Source organism: Empidonax traillii, unplaced genomic scaffold (assembly GCF_003031625.1).
Source record: "Empidonax traillii isolate 1590-97213 ecotype Southwest subspecies unplaced genomic scaffold, ASM303162v1 scaffold247:size2371522, whole genome shotgun sequence".
Classification (NCBI taxonomy): Eukaryota; Metazoa; Chordata; class Aves; order Passeriformes; family Tyrannidae; genus Empidonax; species Empidonax traillii.
Genome location: NW_020955440.1, coordinates 1,757,297 through 1,772,474, shown reverse-complemented (window position 1 = coordinate 1,772,474; position 15,178 = coordinate 1,757,297). Strand labels below are relative to the sequence as shown.

The 15,178-nt window shown below is 39.7% G+C and overlaps 1 protein-coding gene and 1 long non-coding RNA gene across 6 annotated transcripts in view; both read left to right on the top strand.

Annotated features, from left to right (window-relative positions):
- The first annotated feature begins 7,608 nt into the window (after positions 1-7,608).
- AKAP11 (A-kinase anchoring protein 11) overlaps positions 7,609-15,178 on the top strand; it is a 30,012-nt gene continuing 22,442 nt past the window's right edge. For all 5 annotated transcript variants that reach the window (XM_027888846.1, XM_027888845.1, XM_027888847.1 and 2 more), the window contains exons 1-3: positions 7,609-7,711; positions 8,843-8,948; positions 14,577-14,693. In XM_027888846.1, coding sequence (XP_027744647.1) covers positions 8,889-8,948; positions 14,577-14,693 — 177 coding nt within the window. In that variant the 5' untranslated portion in view covers positions 7,609-7,711; positions 8,843-8,888. The remainder of the gene's footprint in view (positions 7,712-8,842; positions 8,949-14,576; positions 14,694-15,178) is intronic.
- LOC114059875 overlaps positions 8,198-15,178 on the top strand; it is a 33,495-nt gene continuing 26,514 nt past the window's right edge. The window contains exons 1-2 of the long non-coding RNA XR_003571756.1: positions 8,198-8,208; positions 8,540-8,546. This is a non-coding gene — a long non-coding RNA (uncharacterized LOC114059875). The remainder of the gene's footprint in view (positions 8,209-8,539; positions 8,547-15,178) is intronic.

Here is a 15,178-nt window from a genome sequence, read left to right as displayed (position 1 = left end):
CCGCCGGCCTGTCTGTCAGGCGGGGCTCGCTGCCACAGGTGGCCCCGGAGCTCCCGGGGAGGCGCGCGGCAGAGCATCTTCCGCCGCCCTTCCCTTCTCTTCTCTTCCCTGAGGAAGGATCCGCTGGGGCAGCGCGGCTCCCGCGGGCCCGGCCGGTCACCGGAGGAGGAGCCGGGGAAGGGCCGCGGTGTGCCCCTGATCCGCAGCGCGGGGGTGACACGGGGCGGGGGTAACGCAGCGCCCCAGCCCCGGCACCCGCAGGGACTGGGGTCGCTTTCGCAGCTCCGCCCGCCCCGCCCCGCTGCTCCCCGTGGGCCGGGTCTGTCTGTCCGCAGCCTCGGCAGGGCACGGACTGGTTCCTGCCTGTGGTGGTGCAGTCGGTGCGCGGAGGCTCCGTGAGTTCGCGTTCTCTCCTGCCAGGACTGGGTTGTGGTCGGTGCGCACGGGTTAAGTAAGTTCACCCTGTTCTCAACATCTCGCTTTTTAAAAGTGTCTCCTCCCCCTTCCTCCCCACGTCCTCTCAGTTCCTTTCCTCCCTCAACGGAGGAGAGACAGCAAGCGTTCCTCGTTTGCTTTCTTGGGCTCTTTTAAGGGGCTTTCTTAAGCTTGCTCTTTTTTTTTTTTTTTTTTTTACTACTGAAGTACGTTTCTCCGGGTTTGCCTTTAAAAATCCAACATGCAGAAGGAAAAAAAAAAAAAGTGTGAACTGCCGATCCCATCTGTATATAGATTATTGCCTTCTAATTGAAGCTATGATGTGTTGCCAGATTGACATAGGGAGAAAAAAACAAACCCTTAGATCTGGAAAAGATCAGTGATAATGAAATAAATGGTAACACAATGCTCCAAGTTTATCTATGTTGCACTTGTGAAGAGGCTTACATTGCCTTGTATTTGTAAGATTATTTCAGAATTGTAGAGTTAGACTTCAGTGATAGATTCTACCAATATTTAACTAATCCTCGAGAAACTAAGTGTTTTTAAATAATGTTGGTCCCATTTGTACAGTGGTATTTCTAGGTCTGTAGGCAAGCTGATTTTTTGGGGGGGGCATAGTAATTGAATTATGCTGTCTTGGTTGATGTCTCATAATTCCATATCCTTCAGAAATTCTTTAAAATATTTTGGCAGTTGAAGTGGTGGAAAGACTTACTCAGTGTGGACAAATAATAAAAAAGATTAGATCATTCCTGTTTTCTGTTAATCATTTAGTATGATATAATCTTAAAAAAAAACAAAACAAAGAATACACATCCCAAAAGTACCTCCTAAACAAGGTGTTCTTTGGTGAAACTTTGTCAAAGGGAAAATAAGATGGCTTGAGAAAAATGCTGCAGCTTAAAAAATACAAACTTACTTGGTATAGTTCTGTTATGTACAAAATACACAGCACAATAAAGTACAGAAATTTAAAGTTGATTGCACACAAAATCTAGGCTAATGGATACACCTTGTACATCAAATAACATTTTTTCCCAGGATATATTGGTGAATCCAGACGCAGGACTGGGGGGAAACTGTGGGTGATGACTTTAAGTGATGATCTAGGCAAAGAAAATGAAGGATTCTTTTGAAATTATTGAGGCTTTGTATTCATGTCATGCTTCTGTATGTGACATAAACACAGTATAGAAGAGTTAGAACCCAACAAGAGAAAGGAGACCCAACCTGTCGTTAATGCTCACCATCAATGATGTATTTTGCTCCCCCTTTCTTGGTGTGGGTGTGGCTGTGGTCAAGACAACTTGCATTTTATAAGTGGAGCTTTTCAAGACTGCCAACCTGATTAGTGAAACAGATAAACCATCAGAAATGAAAAATAGAGAAGGATCCTTGTCAGTGTAGACTTGTTAATTTGGTTTTCAGTAGCAGTTGTTTTGGGAAGGTTCTAAACGCACATGCAGGACAACCAGGGTATCAGACCCAGCCAACGTGGATTTACCAAAGAAATGTCCTGCTTGACCAGCCCGATCTCCTTCTATGACAAAGTGATCCACTTAGAACATGAGGTCAAGGCTGTCAATATGGTCTGTCTTGATTTCTGTAAAGTGTTTGATGCTGTCTCCCACAGGATGCTCCTGAAAAAACTGGCTGCTCACAGCTTGGATGGGAGGACTCCTCAGTGGCTAAAAAACTGGCTGGATGGTTGGGCCCTGAGAGTTGTGATGAATGGAGCTAAATCCAGTTGGGAGCCAGTCACTAGCAGTGTTCCCCAGGGCTTAGTATTATGGCCAGTCCTGTTTATTGATGATCTGGATGAGGGCATCAAGTGCACCCTCAGTAAATTTGCAGACGACACTAAGTTGGACAGGAGTGTTGATCTGCTGGAGGGCAGGAGGGCTCTGCGGAGAGACTGGACAGACTTGATCAAGGGGCTGAGGCCAGTGGTATAACGTGAAGTGCTGGGTGCTGCACTTGGATCACAGCAACCCCACGCAGTGCTACAGGCTGGGGGAGGAGTGAGTGGCTTGAGAGCTGTTTGGTGGAAAGGGACTTGGGATGCTGGTCAACTGCCGTCTGAACATGAGCCTGGGCAGTGTGCCAGGTGGCCAAGAAGGCCAATGGCATCCTGACCTGAATCAAGAATAGTGTAGCCAGCGGGACCAGGGAAGTGATTGTCCCTCTGTACTCGGCACTGGTGAGGCCACAGCTTGAATCCTGTGTTCAGTTTTGGGCCCCTCACTTCAAAAAGGATATTGAGGTGCTGGAGTGTGTCCAGCGAAGGGCAACAAGGCTCGTGGACTAGAGAACATATCCTGTGAGGTACAGCTGAGGGAGCTGGGTTTCTTTAGTCTTGAGGAGGCTCAGAGGTGACTTCATTGCTCTCCAGCCTCCTGAGAGGAGGTTGTAGTGAGGTCGGGATTGATCTCCTCAGCCGTGTCTGCAGTGAGAGGACCAGAGGAAATGGTTGCTCTGGGAAGTGGTGAAGTCACCATCCCTGGAGGCACTTAAGAGATGTCTGGATCTGGCACGTGGTGATATGGTTTACTGTTTACAGTGGTAGTACTGGATGGACAGTTGGACTGGATCATCTTGCAGGCCTCTTCCAACCTTGATGATTTAGAGTGTTGTTTTTAAGGTATTTTTAAATTTCACATTTAGAATGAATATTTCAAAGTTCAGCATTAGATTAAGCCTGACTTTTGTAAATCATCATCAGAGTTCTCTAGGCTGCTTCAGGTCATTGTGTTGAAGACAAAAAAAAAGTTCTTTTTCTTTAAAAGAAAGTTATCTATTTCTGCAGTAGTACTACTAAAGAAACCCTTTTTTAAAACATAATTTTAGATATAGTATTGTCATTTTATAGAATATTTTATTTGAAATTTAATTTTAATTTTATTTTTAACATATATTTTAAATTCATTACCTGTACAGTTCAAATTTCTCATATCCTGTATTTGTTTAACATAGGTGTGCACGTATCCACATATACCCCTATAGCTATTAGAGATTTTCAGCACATTTGGGCTTTACAGAAAAAAGATAAATTTTGTTCCTTTCTGCCAGCTAATGATTGTCAGTACACACTGACTTATAATAAATTTAGACAGGGGATAAACTTATATAAAGAGTTTAAATCTGGGGCAAATTTCCTGCTGGATTTCCTTAAGCTGATTATTTAATTTTGATCCTTACATTTATTCAAACAAGGATATATGTATATGGAAAAGCTAGCTAAATGCTTGTTACATGATCTGATGAAAATGGTATTCTCAGCAAATCACTGGAAAAATGGATTTATAAATTCATAGAATGGTTTGGGTTGGAAGGGACCTCTAAAGGCCATCTAGTCCAACCACCATATGATGAGCAGGGACGTTTTCAACTAGATCAGGTTGCTCAGAGCGCTGTCCAGCCTGACCTTGAATGTTTCCGGGGATGGGGCATCTACAGCCTCTGGCAGTCTGTACCAGTGCCTTACCACCCTCATTGTAAGACATTTCTTACTTCTAATCTGAATCTATCCTCTTGCAGTTTAAAACCGTTCCTCCTTGTCCTATTACAGCAGGCCCTGCTAAGAAGTTTGTCCCTGTCATTTTTATAGGCTCCCTTTAAGTGTTGAAAGGCTGCCATAAGGTCTCCTGAGAGCCTTCTCCAGGCTGAAGAACTCCCACTCCCTCAACCTGTCTTCAAAGAGAGGTGCTCCATCTCTCTTAACATTTTTGTGACCCTCCTCTGAACCCACTCCAACAGGTCCATGTCTTTCCTGTGCTGAGGACCCCAGAGCTAGATGCAGTATTCCAGGTGGAGTCTCACTCTGCTCTCTCAGAGCACACTATGGGGGCAGAATCCCCTCCCTCACCCTACTGGCCATGCTGCTTTTGATGCAACCAAGGGTTGCTTTCCTAGCTGTGAACACACATTGCCAGTTTGTGTCCACTTCCACGTTCACCAAAACGCCCAAGTCCTTCTTGGGGCTACTCTTAATCTGTTCATTCTGCAGCTTGTGTGAATACTGGGAGTTTGCCCAGCCCAGGCACTTGTTACCAGTGTTCATCTGGACATTGGAACTGTTGACTGCTCTCTTCTGGATGGGCCCATCCAACCAACCCTGAGCATTCCACCCATCAAATCCATATTTCTCTAGTTTGGAGAGAAGGATGTTGGAGGGGACTATGTCAAAGGCCTTACAGAAGTCCAGATAGATGGCATCTGTAGCTCTTCCCTTGTCCGCTGATGCAGTCACTCCATTATAGAAGGCCACTAGGTTGGTCAGGCAGGACTTGCCCTTGGTGAAGCTATGCTGGCTTCATTAAATCACCTCCCTGTCCTCCATGTGCTTTAGCAAAGCTTCTAGAAGGATTTGTACCCGGGCACAAAGGTGGGGCTGACAGGTCAGTAGTCTCAAGGATCCTCCTTTCTAACCTTTTTTAGGATGGGTACAATGTTTCCCATTTTGCAGTCACCCAACTGCCATGACTTTTCAGATATGATGAAGAGTGACTTAAATAACCGCATCAGCCAGTTAATTCCCTTAGGATTCTGGAAAGTGTTTTGACAGATCCCATAGACTTACATACATTCAGATTCCTCAGGTGGTCATAAACCTGATCTTCTCTTACAGTGGGAGGGACTTCACTTCCACTGTCCATCTACTGGAGAGGTGTAGGAAGAGAGGTTGCCAGTGAAGACTAAGGCAAAAAAGTTATTGAGTACCTCTCCCTTCTCCTCATCTGTTGTTACCGGTTTGCCAATTGTGTTCATCAGTGGGGACATGCTTTCTTTGACCTACCTTTTCTGGCTGCATACCTGTAGAAGCCCTTCTTATTCTTTGCATCCCTTGCCAAGTTCAGCTTTAGCTTTGCCCTGGCCTTCTGACCTCATCTCTGCAAAACTGTGCAGCATCCTTGTAGTCTTCCCAGAATACCTGTCCCAGCTTACACTGCATGTGCATTTCCTTCTTGCCCTTCAGGATGACCTCAGCTCGTCTTATCTTGGTCTCAACTCAGCAATGCCAGTCTCATGCCTTCCTTTCCTGATTTCTTACACTCAGGAATTGATAGCTCTTGTGCTCTGTAGGAAGTCTCCTTAAAGATGTGTCATGTGTCTGAGGACAGTTTCCATGGCGGTCCTATTGACTAACTCCTTGAAGAGCTGGAAGTATGCTTTTCCAAAATTTACAGTCCCGAACTTAGTCTTTGCCTGTCCCATATCCCTCAGGGCAGCAACTTCACCAGTGTATGTTCACTGTGGCCCAGGGCATCTCCAGTCTTAGATTCATCTCTAATCACTGATTAGCTCATTTAAGTTGGACCAAGAGGTCCAGTGTTGTGTCCCCTCTGGTAGGGCTGTCTGTTACCTCTCTTAATAAGTTATCCTCCATGCATTCCAGGAGTCTTCCCCTGGAATAGCTTGCCATGCTACTTTTGGAGTAGATGTTGGGATGGTTGAAGTCCCACCTCAGGACAAGAGCCTGTGAGCATGATTCCTCCTGTAGCTGGAGCAGGAAAGCTTCATCAGCAGGCTCCCTGGATCAGACAGCCTGTAGCAGACCCCAACCACGAGGTTGCCTTGTTACCTGAGTTTCTTAATTCTTGCCCATAAGTTTTCAGCCTGCTCATGACTATTCGTCAGAGACTTCAGCTCTTCACACTCTTATCCGTTTCTTGTTGTAGAGGACAACAATTCAGCCCTTCCTTCCTGGCTTGTCCCTTCTTAACAGCCTGCAGCCATCCATAACCACGCTCCAGCCATGGGATTTGTCCCTCATGGTTTCAATACTGTCAACTAAGTTGTAGCCTTCTAGCAGCACAGTGGTTTCCAGCTCCTCCTGTGTATTGCCCATGCTGCGTGCACTTAAGGTGATCCAGCTTGCTAAAATGGTAGAGATGGTTAAACTTTATGTGGATATTTATCAGTTATTTGTGTGATCAGTTTTTTCCCTTTTTTTGGGGGTGTCTACTGATACATTATTCAGTAAAAGGAAAGTCCTGTTCCTTTACATCTGATACTTCTGCCATTTACTTCTTTTTTTGAGTTTACAGTAGGGGGGGAAATTAATAATCAAATTCAGTATGCAGAAGTAAAAGCAATTGTAAACTGTAGGTTTTATTTACACAAAGGTTTTGTTTGTCAGTACTTTCACTTCCTTTCCAGTTAGTTTTAAAGTTTGTGTACCTCTCAGATGATTGGACCGTTGTTATTTTGAAAATGGATGACAATTTTATATATTAAAAATAAAATCTCCGGGTTTTGTTGCATTGTTGGACAAGTGTGACCCTTCGGATGTCTCTGAAATGCATGACAGAGAGCTGAAATGCTGTAGGTGGTGGGGAGAACCTGTGTAATTCAAGTACAGAAGGACTGGGTGCAGACAAGACAAAATGGTTTTGGTGTTATGTTGATAAACCAGTACTGTTTCTGTCCGGTACTTTCTGAGTCTGTCATTTACAAGTCTGTTGGTTTCATGAGTGGGTGACACTGCAGGTGGCTCTGTGTTGATTCTCGGGTCTCTAGAGTTTAGTAGCAGATGACATAGAAAAGAACGTACTGCCTGAAGGCAGTGTAACTGTAAGCTGTTGTACCTGAGTAAACACCCAATGTGGTTATCAGGTAATCTCCATGGTGTACTATGCTGGCCTTTGTTGAAATTGCTGCAAGGAGTGATCAGCCCAAAATTGTAGAACACAGGTACTTGATTCTATGTGGAAAACCAGCTTTTCCCATAGGTGACTTTTTTTAGGATGGGAAGTGTCTAAGAGTATTCCCCAATATGTTTAGATTTATAGTGGATTAGTCATTTAAGATAGAGCAGTAGGGACAATTGATTTCTTTTTCTTGCTTGATACGGTAGTGTGGCTTTTTTTTTCTTTTAAACATACCGAGTTTCAGTGAAGAATTATGTTTTTTAATCTTCCATCTGTAGTTTACTGTGAAATGAGTTTCTTACTTGTATTTACTATATTTATATATAGTATATAATCTGTTGTGTGCTTAGCTGTTTCTCTTCATTGGCTTAATTTTCCAAATGAGACATCTAGTTAAGAGAGTTGCTGTGCTCCAGAGATTAAAATGCTGCAGTTAATTTGCATAAATGTAACTTTTTTCTTAAGATTCTATCAAGGTAATTTTTGTGAAGGAAAGTAGAAATCAAGGTGAAATGTCAATAGATGTGCCTAGTAATAATCTCTTGCTATGTATTCTTGAAGAGGTTTTACTGAAGAGGTTGTAGGGTGGAGGAAGGTGAAGAATACAGTTACTTGATGACGCTACTACTAATCTTAAGTTACTTATACTGCCATCTAAAGATTTATTTCCCACATAACGGGTAAATACGTGCTTGTAAGATCAAGAAAACCTGTCTGGTCAGTTGTGCAAAGAAGACCCATACTCAGATATCTTGGTGTGTGTGGGGTTTTTTTGTTTTGTTTTGTTTTGTTTTGTTTTGTTTTGTTTTTTGTGTGTGTGCGTGTGTGTGTTTTTTTTGTTTTTTTATTTTGCCTTCATTTTAACATGCTGGTTTTTTACATTTGCTCCTTGCCTGGTTTATTTTGGATAGTCTAGGAGTTCTTTTTCCTGGTTAAATTGTGTGACTGTGAGAAAAGCTGAATTATTAAAACTTCCATAGAACTTAAAAGCCCAGCACAGGCTTTCTGTCTTTAATAACACCCTGTATTTATTGCCTGTTTTGGGGCATGTAGAGATGAGTGAAGCAAACTAGACTCATTGCTATTGGTTAAAGAGGGAAACTTGAAAAAAAGTGTTTTCGTTTCATAGCTGGTTTTTTATCTTCTTCTTGTTAGAATTAGACTTAAGATCAATAAGGGCAGCTGACTAGAGCAGGAACTCTTGTGACCTACTTCATTGAAGTGCTGGTAAATTCAGCTTTAGTCTGCTGTGTTTTGGCAGCGGAGACGACTGCCCAGAGCAGGGCCGTAGAACAGTGTTGATCCATGTTAACCTGTAGTACCTCCAGTACCTCAGCAGAAATGACTAGGCCAGGTGGTTGAGTGGGTAAGTTGTACATTTGCCTCTCGAGATTGTCGAAGGGTAGTTCCAGCACCTTGTAGGTACAGGAATCTGCTGTTAGACTTTGAAGAGTACCAGTGATAGTGAAACATTATTTAATGTAATGTTCCTCCCCAACTCCCACCCCGCAGCCTTGAAATCTAGTTAAACTGTGTAACTTACTGCAAGTTCTGTATTTCCAGTCTGGTTGTTAAGGCAGTACTTTTTAAAGGAAGCTATCAGTATGGATGGAGTGCTGTTTAATCTTTCTCAGTTCTAAAATGCTTTTTGATTGGTTTTTATTATTGGTTCTTGTTTTGTCTACTTGCATTGTCAAAGTGGATGCAAACTAAATGAGTAAATATAAAATAATAAAATATAATTGTTTTTTATAGGTATTTTTGAGCTGACTTTCATCAAGTACTAAGACTGGAAAGATCATGGACATGTATGCCAGAGCTCAGGGCAGTCGAATGAAACCAAGAATATCTGTGAAACAGGTAATTATCTGCATTTAAATAAAAAAATATTTTAGAGCTTTTTGACCTAATAATGAAGCAAGTGAACTGGTTTGGTTGAGGTTTTTTGAGTATGGGTTTTTTCGTTAATATGTTTTAATTGTGGTTGTCCGACATTTCAAGGAGGCAAAGAAATTGCCTTTGCTTTGTGCTTTGGCATATTTAGTGCAATTGAAGTGGGAGAGAGCATAATTTAAGGAAGAGGTGCATGCTTTTGTCTTTCAAGGTGACATGATGAAATCATGATGCATTAATTTCCTAGACATTGCCTTGTTTATTGTAAGATAGCTTTTATTTTAGAACAGATTTTTTTATTTTATATGTAGTAAATTAAAATACAAATATGTAGTCTTCATTGATTTATGTGAAGTCTGTGTTAGGGCTTCCTGGTATTATCTTTATCTTTAGATCTCTTGGTTTCTTGTCTGGTTTGCCCTTCTGTTTACAGGAACATTTAGGAACTGCCTAGGTGAAAAAGAAAATATGTCTAGCACTTACAAAAGATATTAGAGGGTTGAGGGTTTTTTTATTTGAATAATATTTTTTTTCTTTTAAATTTTGTCACTTTAGCTTGGAGAACATAAATATTTTTCCTCAGATTTTGTTACAATTTATGTAAGTGCTTATTGAAAGTTGCAGTTTATCCTAAAGGAAGAAATTTATTTATCCAATTGTATTTCTCAAGGTAGTTGAACAGAGGTGAGTTGATAGGTTACTAATGGTTACTAATAATGTTTTTATTTGCAAATTGCTGCAAGGGTGAGAGGAGAAACTGAACAAGGAGGCATCTTGTCAGATGAAAATCACATTATTCTATTTCATAGGCAGATTTTGTTATTTTAAGGGAACAGTATCTGTGGTATATGTCCTGTAGAAACTATTTGAAGGCAAAGGAAAGTATTATGAGACAGTTGTTTCAGGTCCTGACATGGAATGTTAATGGACATATATTAAGCAGTTTGTAATTATGGGTGATATTCTTTCACTTTAAGACACACAGTATAAAACCTTCTATTTTATTGGTTTATGAGAACTCACCAGCTCAAAGAGTTCTTTAGCTACATAAAAGTAATTTTGCATTCTTAAAGGACTTTTTATAATCTCTTCTTTATTTTTTTTCTGCTTCCATTTACAAAACAAACCAAATACCAGTCTACCCATCACCCCCATATTTTTGAACTTATGGGTTACAGAAACATCTTTCCAGTAATGACAGTGACCAGTGATTCCTCACTGATTCTGATAGTTGCCTAAAATATTAGCTCTGTGAACTGCTCTGTTAATTACCATTAAGCATTCTGGACTGTGTGGTTCTAGAAACATGAATTTGACACTTCTCGAGTGTCTTGCAGAATTCTACATTTCCACACAGCCAGGCTCCAGTGTTTCGATCTGTGGCTGCCTCTTGATGTTTCCCTGAGGAGTGGCTGTTTAGATTATGATGTGGAACTTTCTCTCTCATAGAGCCAGGCACTAGGGTGATCAGAATTGCACTATGTTTCATCTTCTGTTGGTTCACAGAAGATTGCAGTCTGATTCCTGTCCTCTTTGTAACCCTTTGTCATAGTTAACAGGAATTGTTGCAGTAGTAGCTCTTAAAAGTTAGTGCAAAGTTATGGTATGCACATTTAAAGCCTAAGTTTCTATTTTTGCAAAATTACCTCAAAATATTTAATCCATTAAAATTTTACAGCACATGATGAAATCAAAAAGAGTTGCTTTGTTGCTTAAGGGCAGAGTAAGCACTGCTTACTCAGATTCTCCAGCACTGAACTTCATTTCTTGAGAGACTGTGGCATCTTACAGGTTGTTTGAAATTGTTAGAGATCAGTTGTTGAAAACACTTCATGAGATGAAATACTATAGAATTTCCTCCAGTGTAGTGTGAAGGGTCTGTAGATAATGACTTCTTGATTTGCTAAGGGGACAATGCAAATCTTTGAATCGCTCAGTTGAGCTAGAGGTGTGACAAGGATTTTCATTGTTAGGGTCTCAGCACCTTGATGATATTTGTGTTTTTCCCCTGACATTACTTAGTAACTTTGAATCTGTGCTCAAGAATGGCATAAGATTTCTTGCAAGACATGACTTCAGAATTTCTGAGAGAAAGGAGTACACAGACCTAGCAAGTAGAGCTTTATAGATTGCGTGGGTGTTTTTTACCCCTATGTCAATGTACACTGGAAGTAGTTGTACTATTTATTAAAACAAATTACCTCCTTTTGCTGAAGATGAGCTCTTGTCCTTACCTAAACTGAGCTTATAGTCTTGGGAACTTGCTAGTTTTCAGTTTTTAACGTAGTTGCGTGTCTCCTCATCTGGGATTGTCTTCATTGTCTGTTTGACAGGAGAGTTTCCCTGAAATTGAGTCCAGTCCTTTCCTGTCACAAGCACAGCTTTGACAGGGACAAGAATATGAATAAGTTACTAAATACACCCTCAGGTAATGAGGGGAGTTTAACCCTCCCACCAAACCTACTGCTTGCTGGTTTTAAGTATTTTTGAACCACACTGCAGTAATAACTAAGAATCTTAGGAATTTCAGGCTGAAGCTGTTCAACAGCAAATTTATACCTGTTTGCTCATGGATGTCATTATTCTTCTGCTTAAATAATTTATTTTCTTTTGCTGATGTTCACCCTTATGATTTTTTTTAAAATTATGTCCTCTGTTAGCCTTGGTTTATGGAAACCATGTACACTAGGGTTTTAGTCTGCTTTTGTATGAAAGCCTCTGCATTCCAGTGATTATCCTTCATAGTCCTACTTTCTGTGCTTGTTGTGAGTTAATCTTCTTTTTACATATGGATAATACTGTATGTGCAATTACACAGGATGTCCTTCTCAGTGACTGATGTCAGTTCTTTCACTGAAGGATGCACATTTGCTATTTTCAGTGCTGTATCATATTGACCATTCATTGCTATACCACGATCAAGAAGTCAACTCAGGTCTTGTATTTTCCAGCTTGTGAATTTGCAATTCTATTTTAAAGCTTGCTTTTAGTTTTTAAGGACATAACTTTGTGCTTCCTGTGGTTGCATTTTAAAACACTCTTGCGTTGGGCAGGTCCTTCCTCTGTGATTTGCTATTCTTCTTCTTAGCTGATGACACCTGCTTACTTTAATTATTTCAGTTTTCATCTCGTATTCCCTTTTTTCCCTTCATTAAATTTATTAATGATGATCCTTTATATCGGTCTCAAGATAAATTTTGAAGAAGTTGGTTACTGACGTACAACAGCTATTCCCCAAAACATCTCTGTATTATCTCTATTCAGGCAAGGTTTTTTTTTTCCAGAGACAACTCTTTTAGTAAACTCTGTCTTTATCTGGTTTTCTTAACTCTTCATATATTTCAGTCTAAATAATCTACAGAAGTCACAGATAGATGAGGTTTTTTTCCATGTATATGTGTTTTGCATGTTAATTTTCATATCTTTATTATTTTCACATTCTGAACTTTTTTTTATATTCATTAATATGATCTGAAAAGCATATGTCACTTGCACCTAATTTTAAATATGGTGTTTTATCTCTTCAGTTATGTACTGTTACCATGGGCTACCAGACCTGCGTATAGTCTTGTATGCTGGTTCTTCCAGGCCTTAGGGAGATTTTTACAGTTGTTTCATCTTTCTTCTTCTCCCACTTCAAATTAATATTCTCCAAAATGTTGAATTTTGCTTCACCTCAGTAGTGCCTCATGCCATGCTCTGGTTCATAGTTACCCATTCTGCCTTTCAGATGTAAAACTAGGGAATAGTACTTGCTTATAAATAAGGTGTATGTGATAGTTTGTAGCTTTAGAAAGCCCAGTTTGAGAATAACAATGAGCCCTTCTCAATCTGGAACACTCTTGGCTTGCAGAAAATTAGCAGGTCACAACATACAACTTTTTTTTTTTTCCCTAATTAATATTTTGAGTACTGTAACTGATTAAATTATTGTAGAAGATAAAAATGAGACATTTCAACATGCTTGCTTGACTTCACGAATTACTTTTGTACAAGATGAATGAAGGAATTTCTGGGAAGCAGTCTTTGAGCAATATTGCAGCCACCTGTAAATTTGGAAGATCCAGAGAATAAGAGAAAGACACTGGCAGCATACTTTGGAAAGTACAAAGATATGTTACTGAATTGTGGAAGTAAATTACAACTAAATATGATGGGGAAAGACAATAGATAAAACTGGAAATTTGGCAAATGCTTCATTAATTTATTTCAAATGAACCAATAACTGCATAAAATGCTTTTTAAAATAGTTCAGCTGTTGCTTTTCTATAACAGTTACTCTTTTGACTTCTTTAGCAGCACTTGGCCTTGACTGTCAGGTTGGTAGTGTAAGCCTTGTTTGCTAACATTCTGAAATGTATTTTGGTACTTTCAAGGATCCTGATGTTCTAATTTGCTTTTTTCTATTAATTCTAGAAATTCTTTCCTAATTTTGTGTTGCCATGAGCACAAGAATGGTGACACGGGTCCTGCTCTAATCCTTTGACTTCCTTGATACTGCGTTTTATACAGGGAAAAACCAAAATCTTTCTTGAGGTTTAACTGTGTTGTGTAATATCACCTTTTACTATAAAGGGATTGTTTTTCTTTCAGGTGTATCAGAAAGGCAAACATTCTCTGACTAAATTTGGTTGTCTAGCACTTCTGCTATTGTTTGAGAAATATGCAAATTTGAAATACCTTGTCGTAAGCTGGACACAATGATTTCTCACTTCATTTTTTAACAGGGCAATCTTTTAGAGAATAATTAAATGGATTAACAATTTTTAACCATATGATGATCTTATTTGTCTTCTCAACCTTACAACTTGCTAGAGAAGATGACAATTTTAAATGAAAAAAATTGCTGGCTTCCTATAACAATTGAGAAGATATTGCCTCTTTTATGAGCTGAGCGAACCAGTTTTGTTGTTCTGTCGTCTTATTTGCCTTCTGCACTTTGTTACACTAGGAGAAAGTCTTGGATTCTTCAGCCTTTTTTAGCCATCTGTGGGTGCTTGCATGTCACCATAAGTGTTATTATAAGAAATGTTACAAGAAGTGTTTACATGGGATTAAGTTTCAGTTGTTTCATATCCTTCACAGAATGGGGAAGAATGTGTGTGGATTTTCTTGGGTTTTTTTTCTTTGCTTGTTTGTTTTCTTCCCCTCTGACTTTTGAAGCCACCTGCATGACTTTTCTTGGCTAAAGTTACTAAGTTGCTTTTTATCTTATTTAAGGAAAAGCTGTTGAAGAAATTCCATATTTAGGCTTCAATGCAAGGAGTAGATGGTGTTTGGATTTCTTCTTGGATTCATCTGTTCTCTTTTCCAAGTTTGTGTGTTCTTATCTTTTTTTTTTTTTTTTTTAAATGCAGAACCTATTTTGGAATATAAGTATTACTTGAAGAAAAAAACTTACCTGTTTCAGTTCCATATCCTAAAGTGAATTTAAACTTCAAACCTGTTGATTTATATACAAAGTAATTTGAAATAGTAATTAGAGTGGGGAAGCCTATGGTAGGGTACAGGGAAGAGATGGATGGACCATGTATCCAAAACTGAAAATGCCTTTTTTTTTTTTTTTTCCTAATTTTTAATTTAATTATTTTTCAGAGTTTTGGTGAAGGTATACTGCACTCTATGAAGTCACTGCTACACAGCAGGAAAGAGTTATGCAATGTATCAGCAGAGGAATGCCTAAATCGGGAAGAAGAAGATAATTTTATTGAGGTTTGGCACAATGTTACCATTTATATATATTTTGTGGCTATGATAGAAAACAGTTTCACTTGAAACAGTATGGGGAGTTGCAGGATAGTAAACAGGATCAATGATTCAAGTTACTGGCTGTAAAATCTGTACCCTGTATTGTCATTTTTGAATTAAGTCACTATAGTCTTAAAACAAGCTGTGACATTTCAAGATTACATTTCTCTGCTTTGAAGGGTTCGTGAAACTAGAAAACCAAAATGTGTAAATAGATGACTTGGGTGGTACGTTATTTGCGAGCATTGCTGTGATCAAGGTTGTGTGGATGCTATCCTAACAAAGTAGCAGAACATTAGCAGTGGTAGACGTGGACAGAATGCAGGACTGTCTAGGTAAATCTCAAGCTATATGGAGGAATTACTAGAACTGTTTGAGTTACAAAACTACCAGGAACTTCTCCAAAGGGAAAAGAGAACAAGAAGCAATGTATACTGATGTAACCTGTA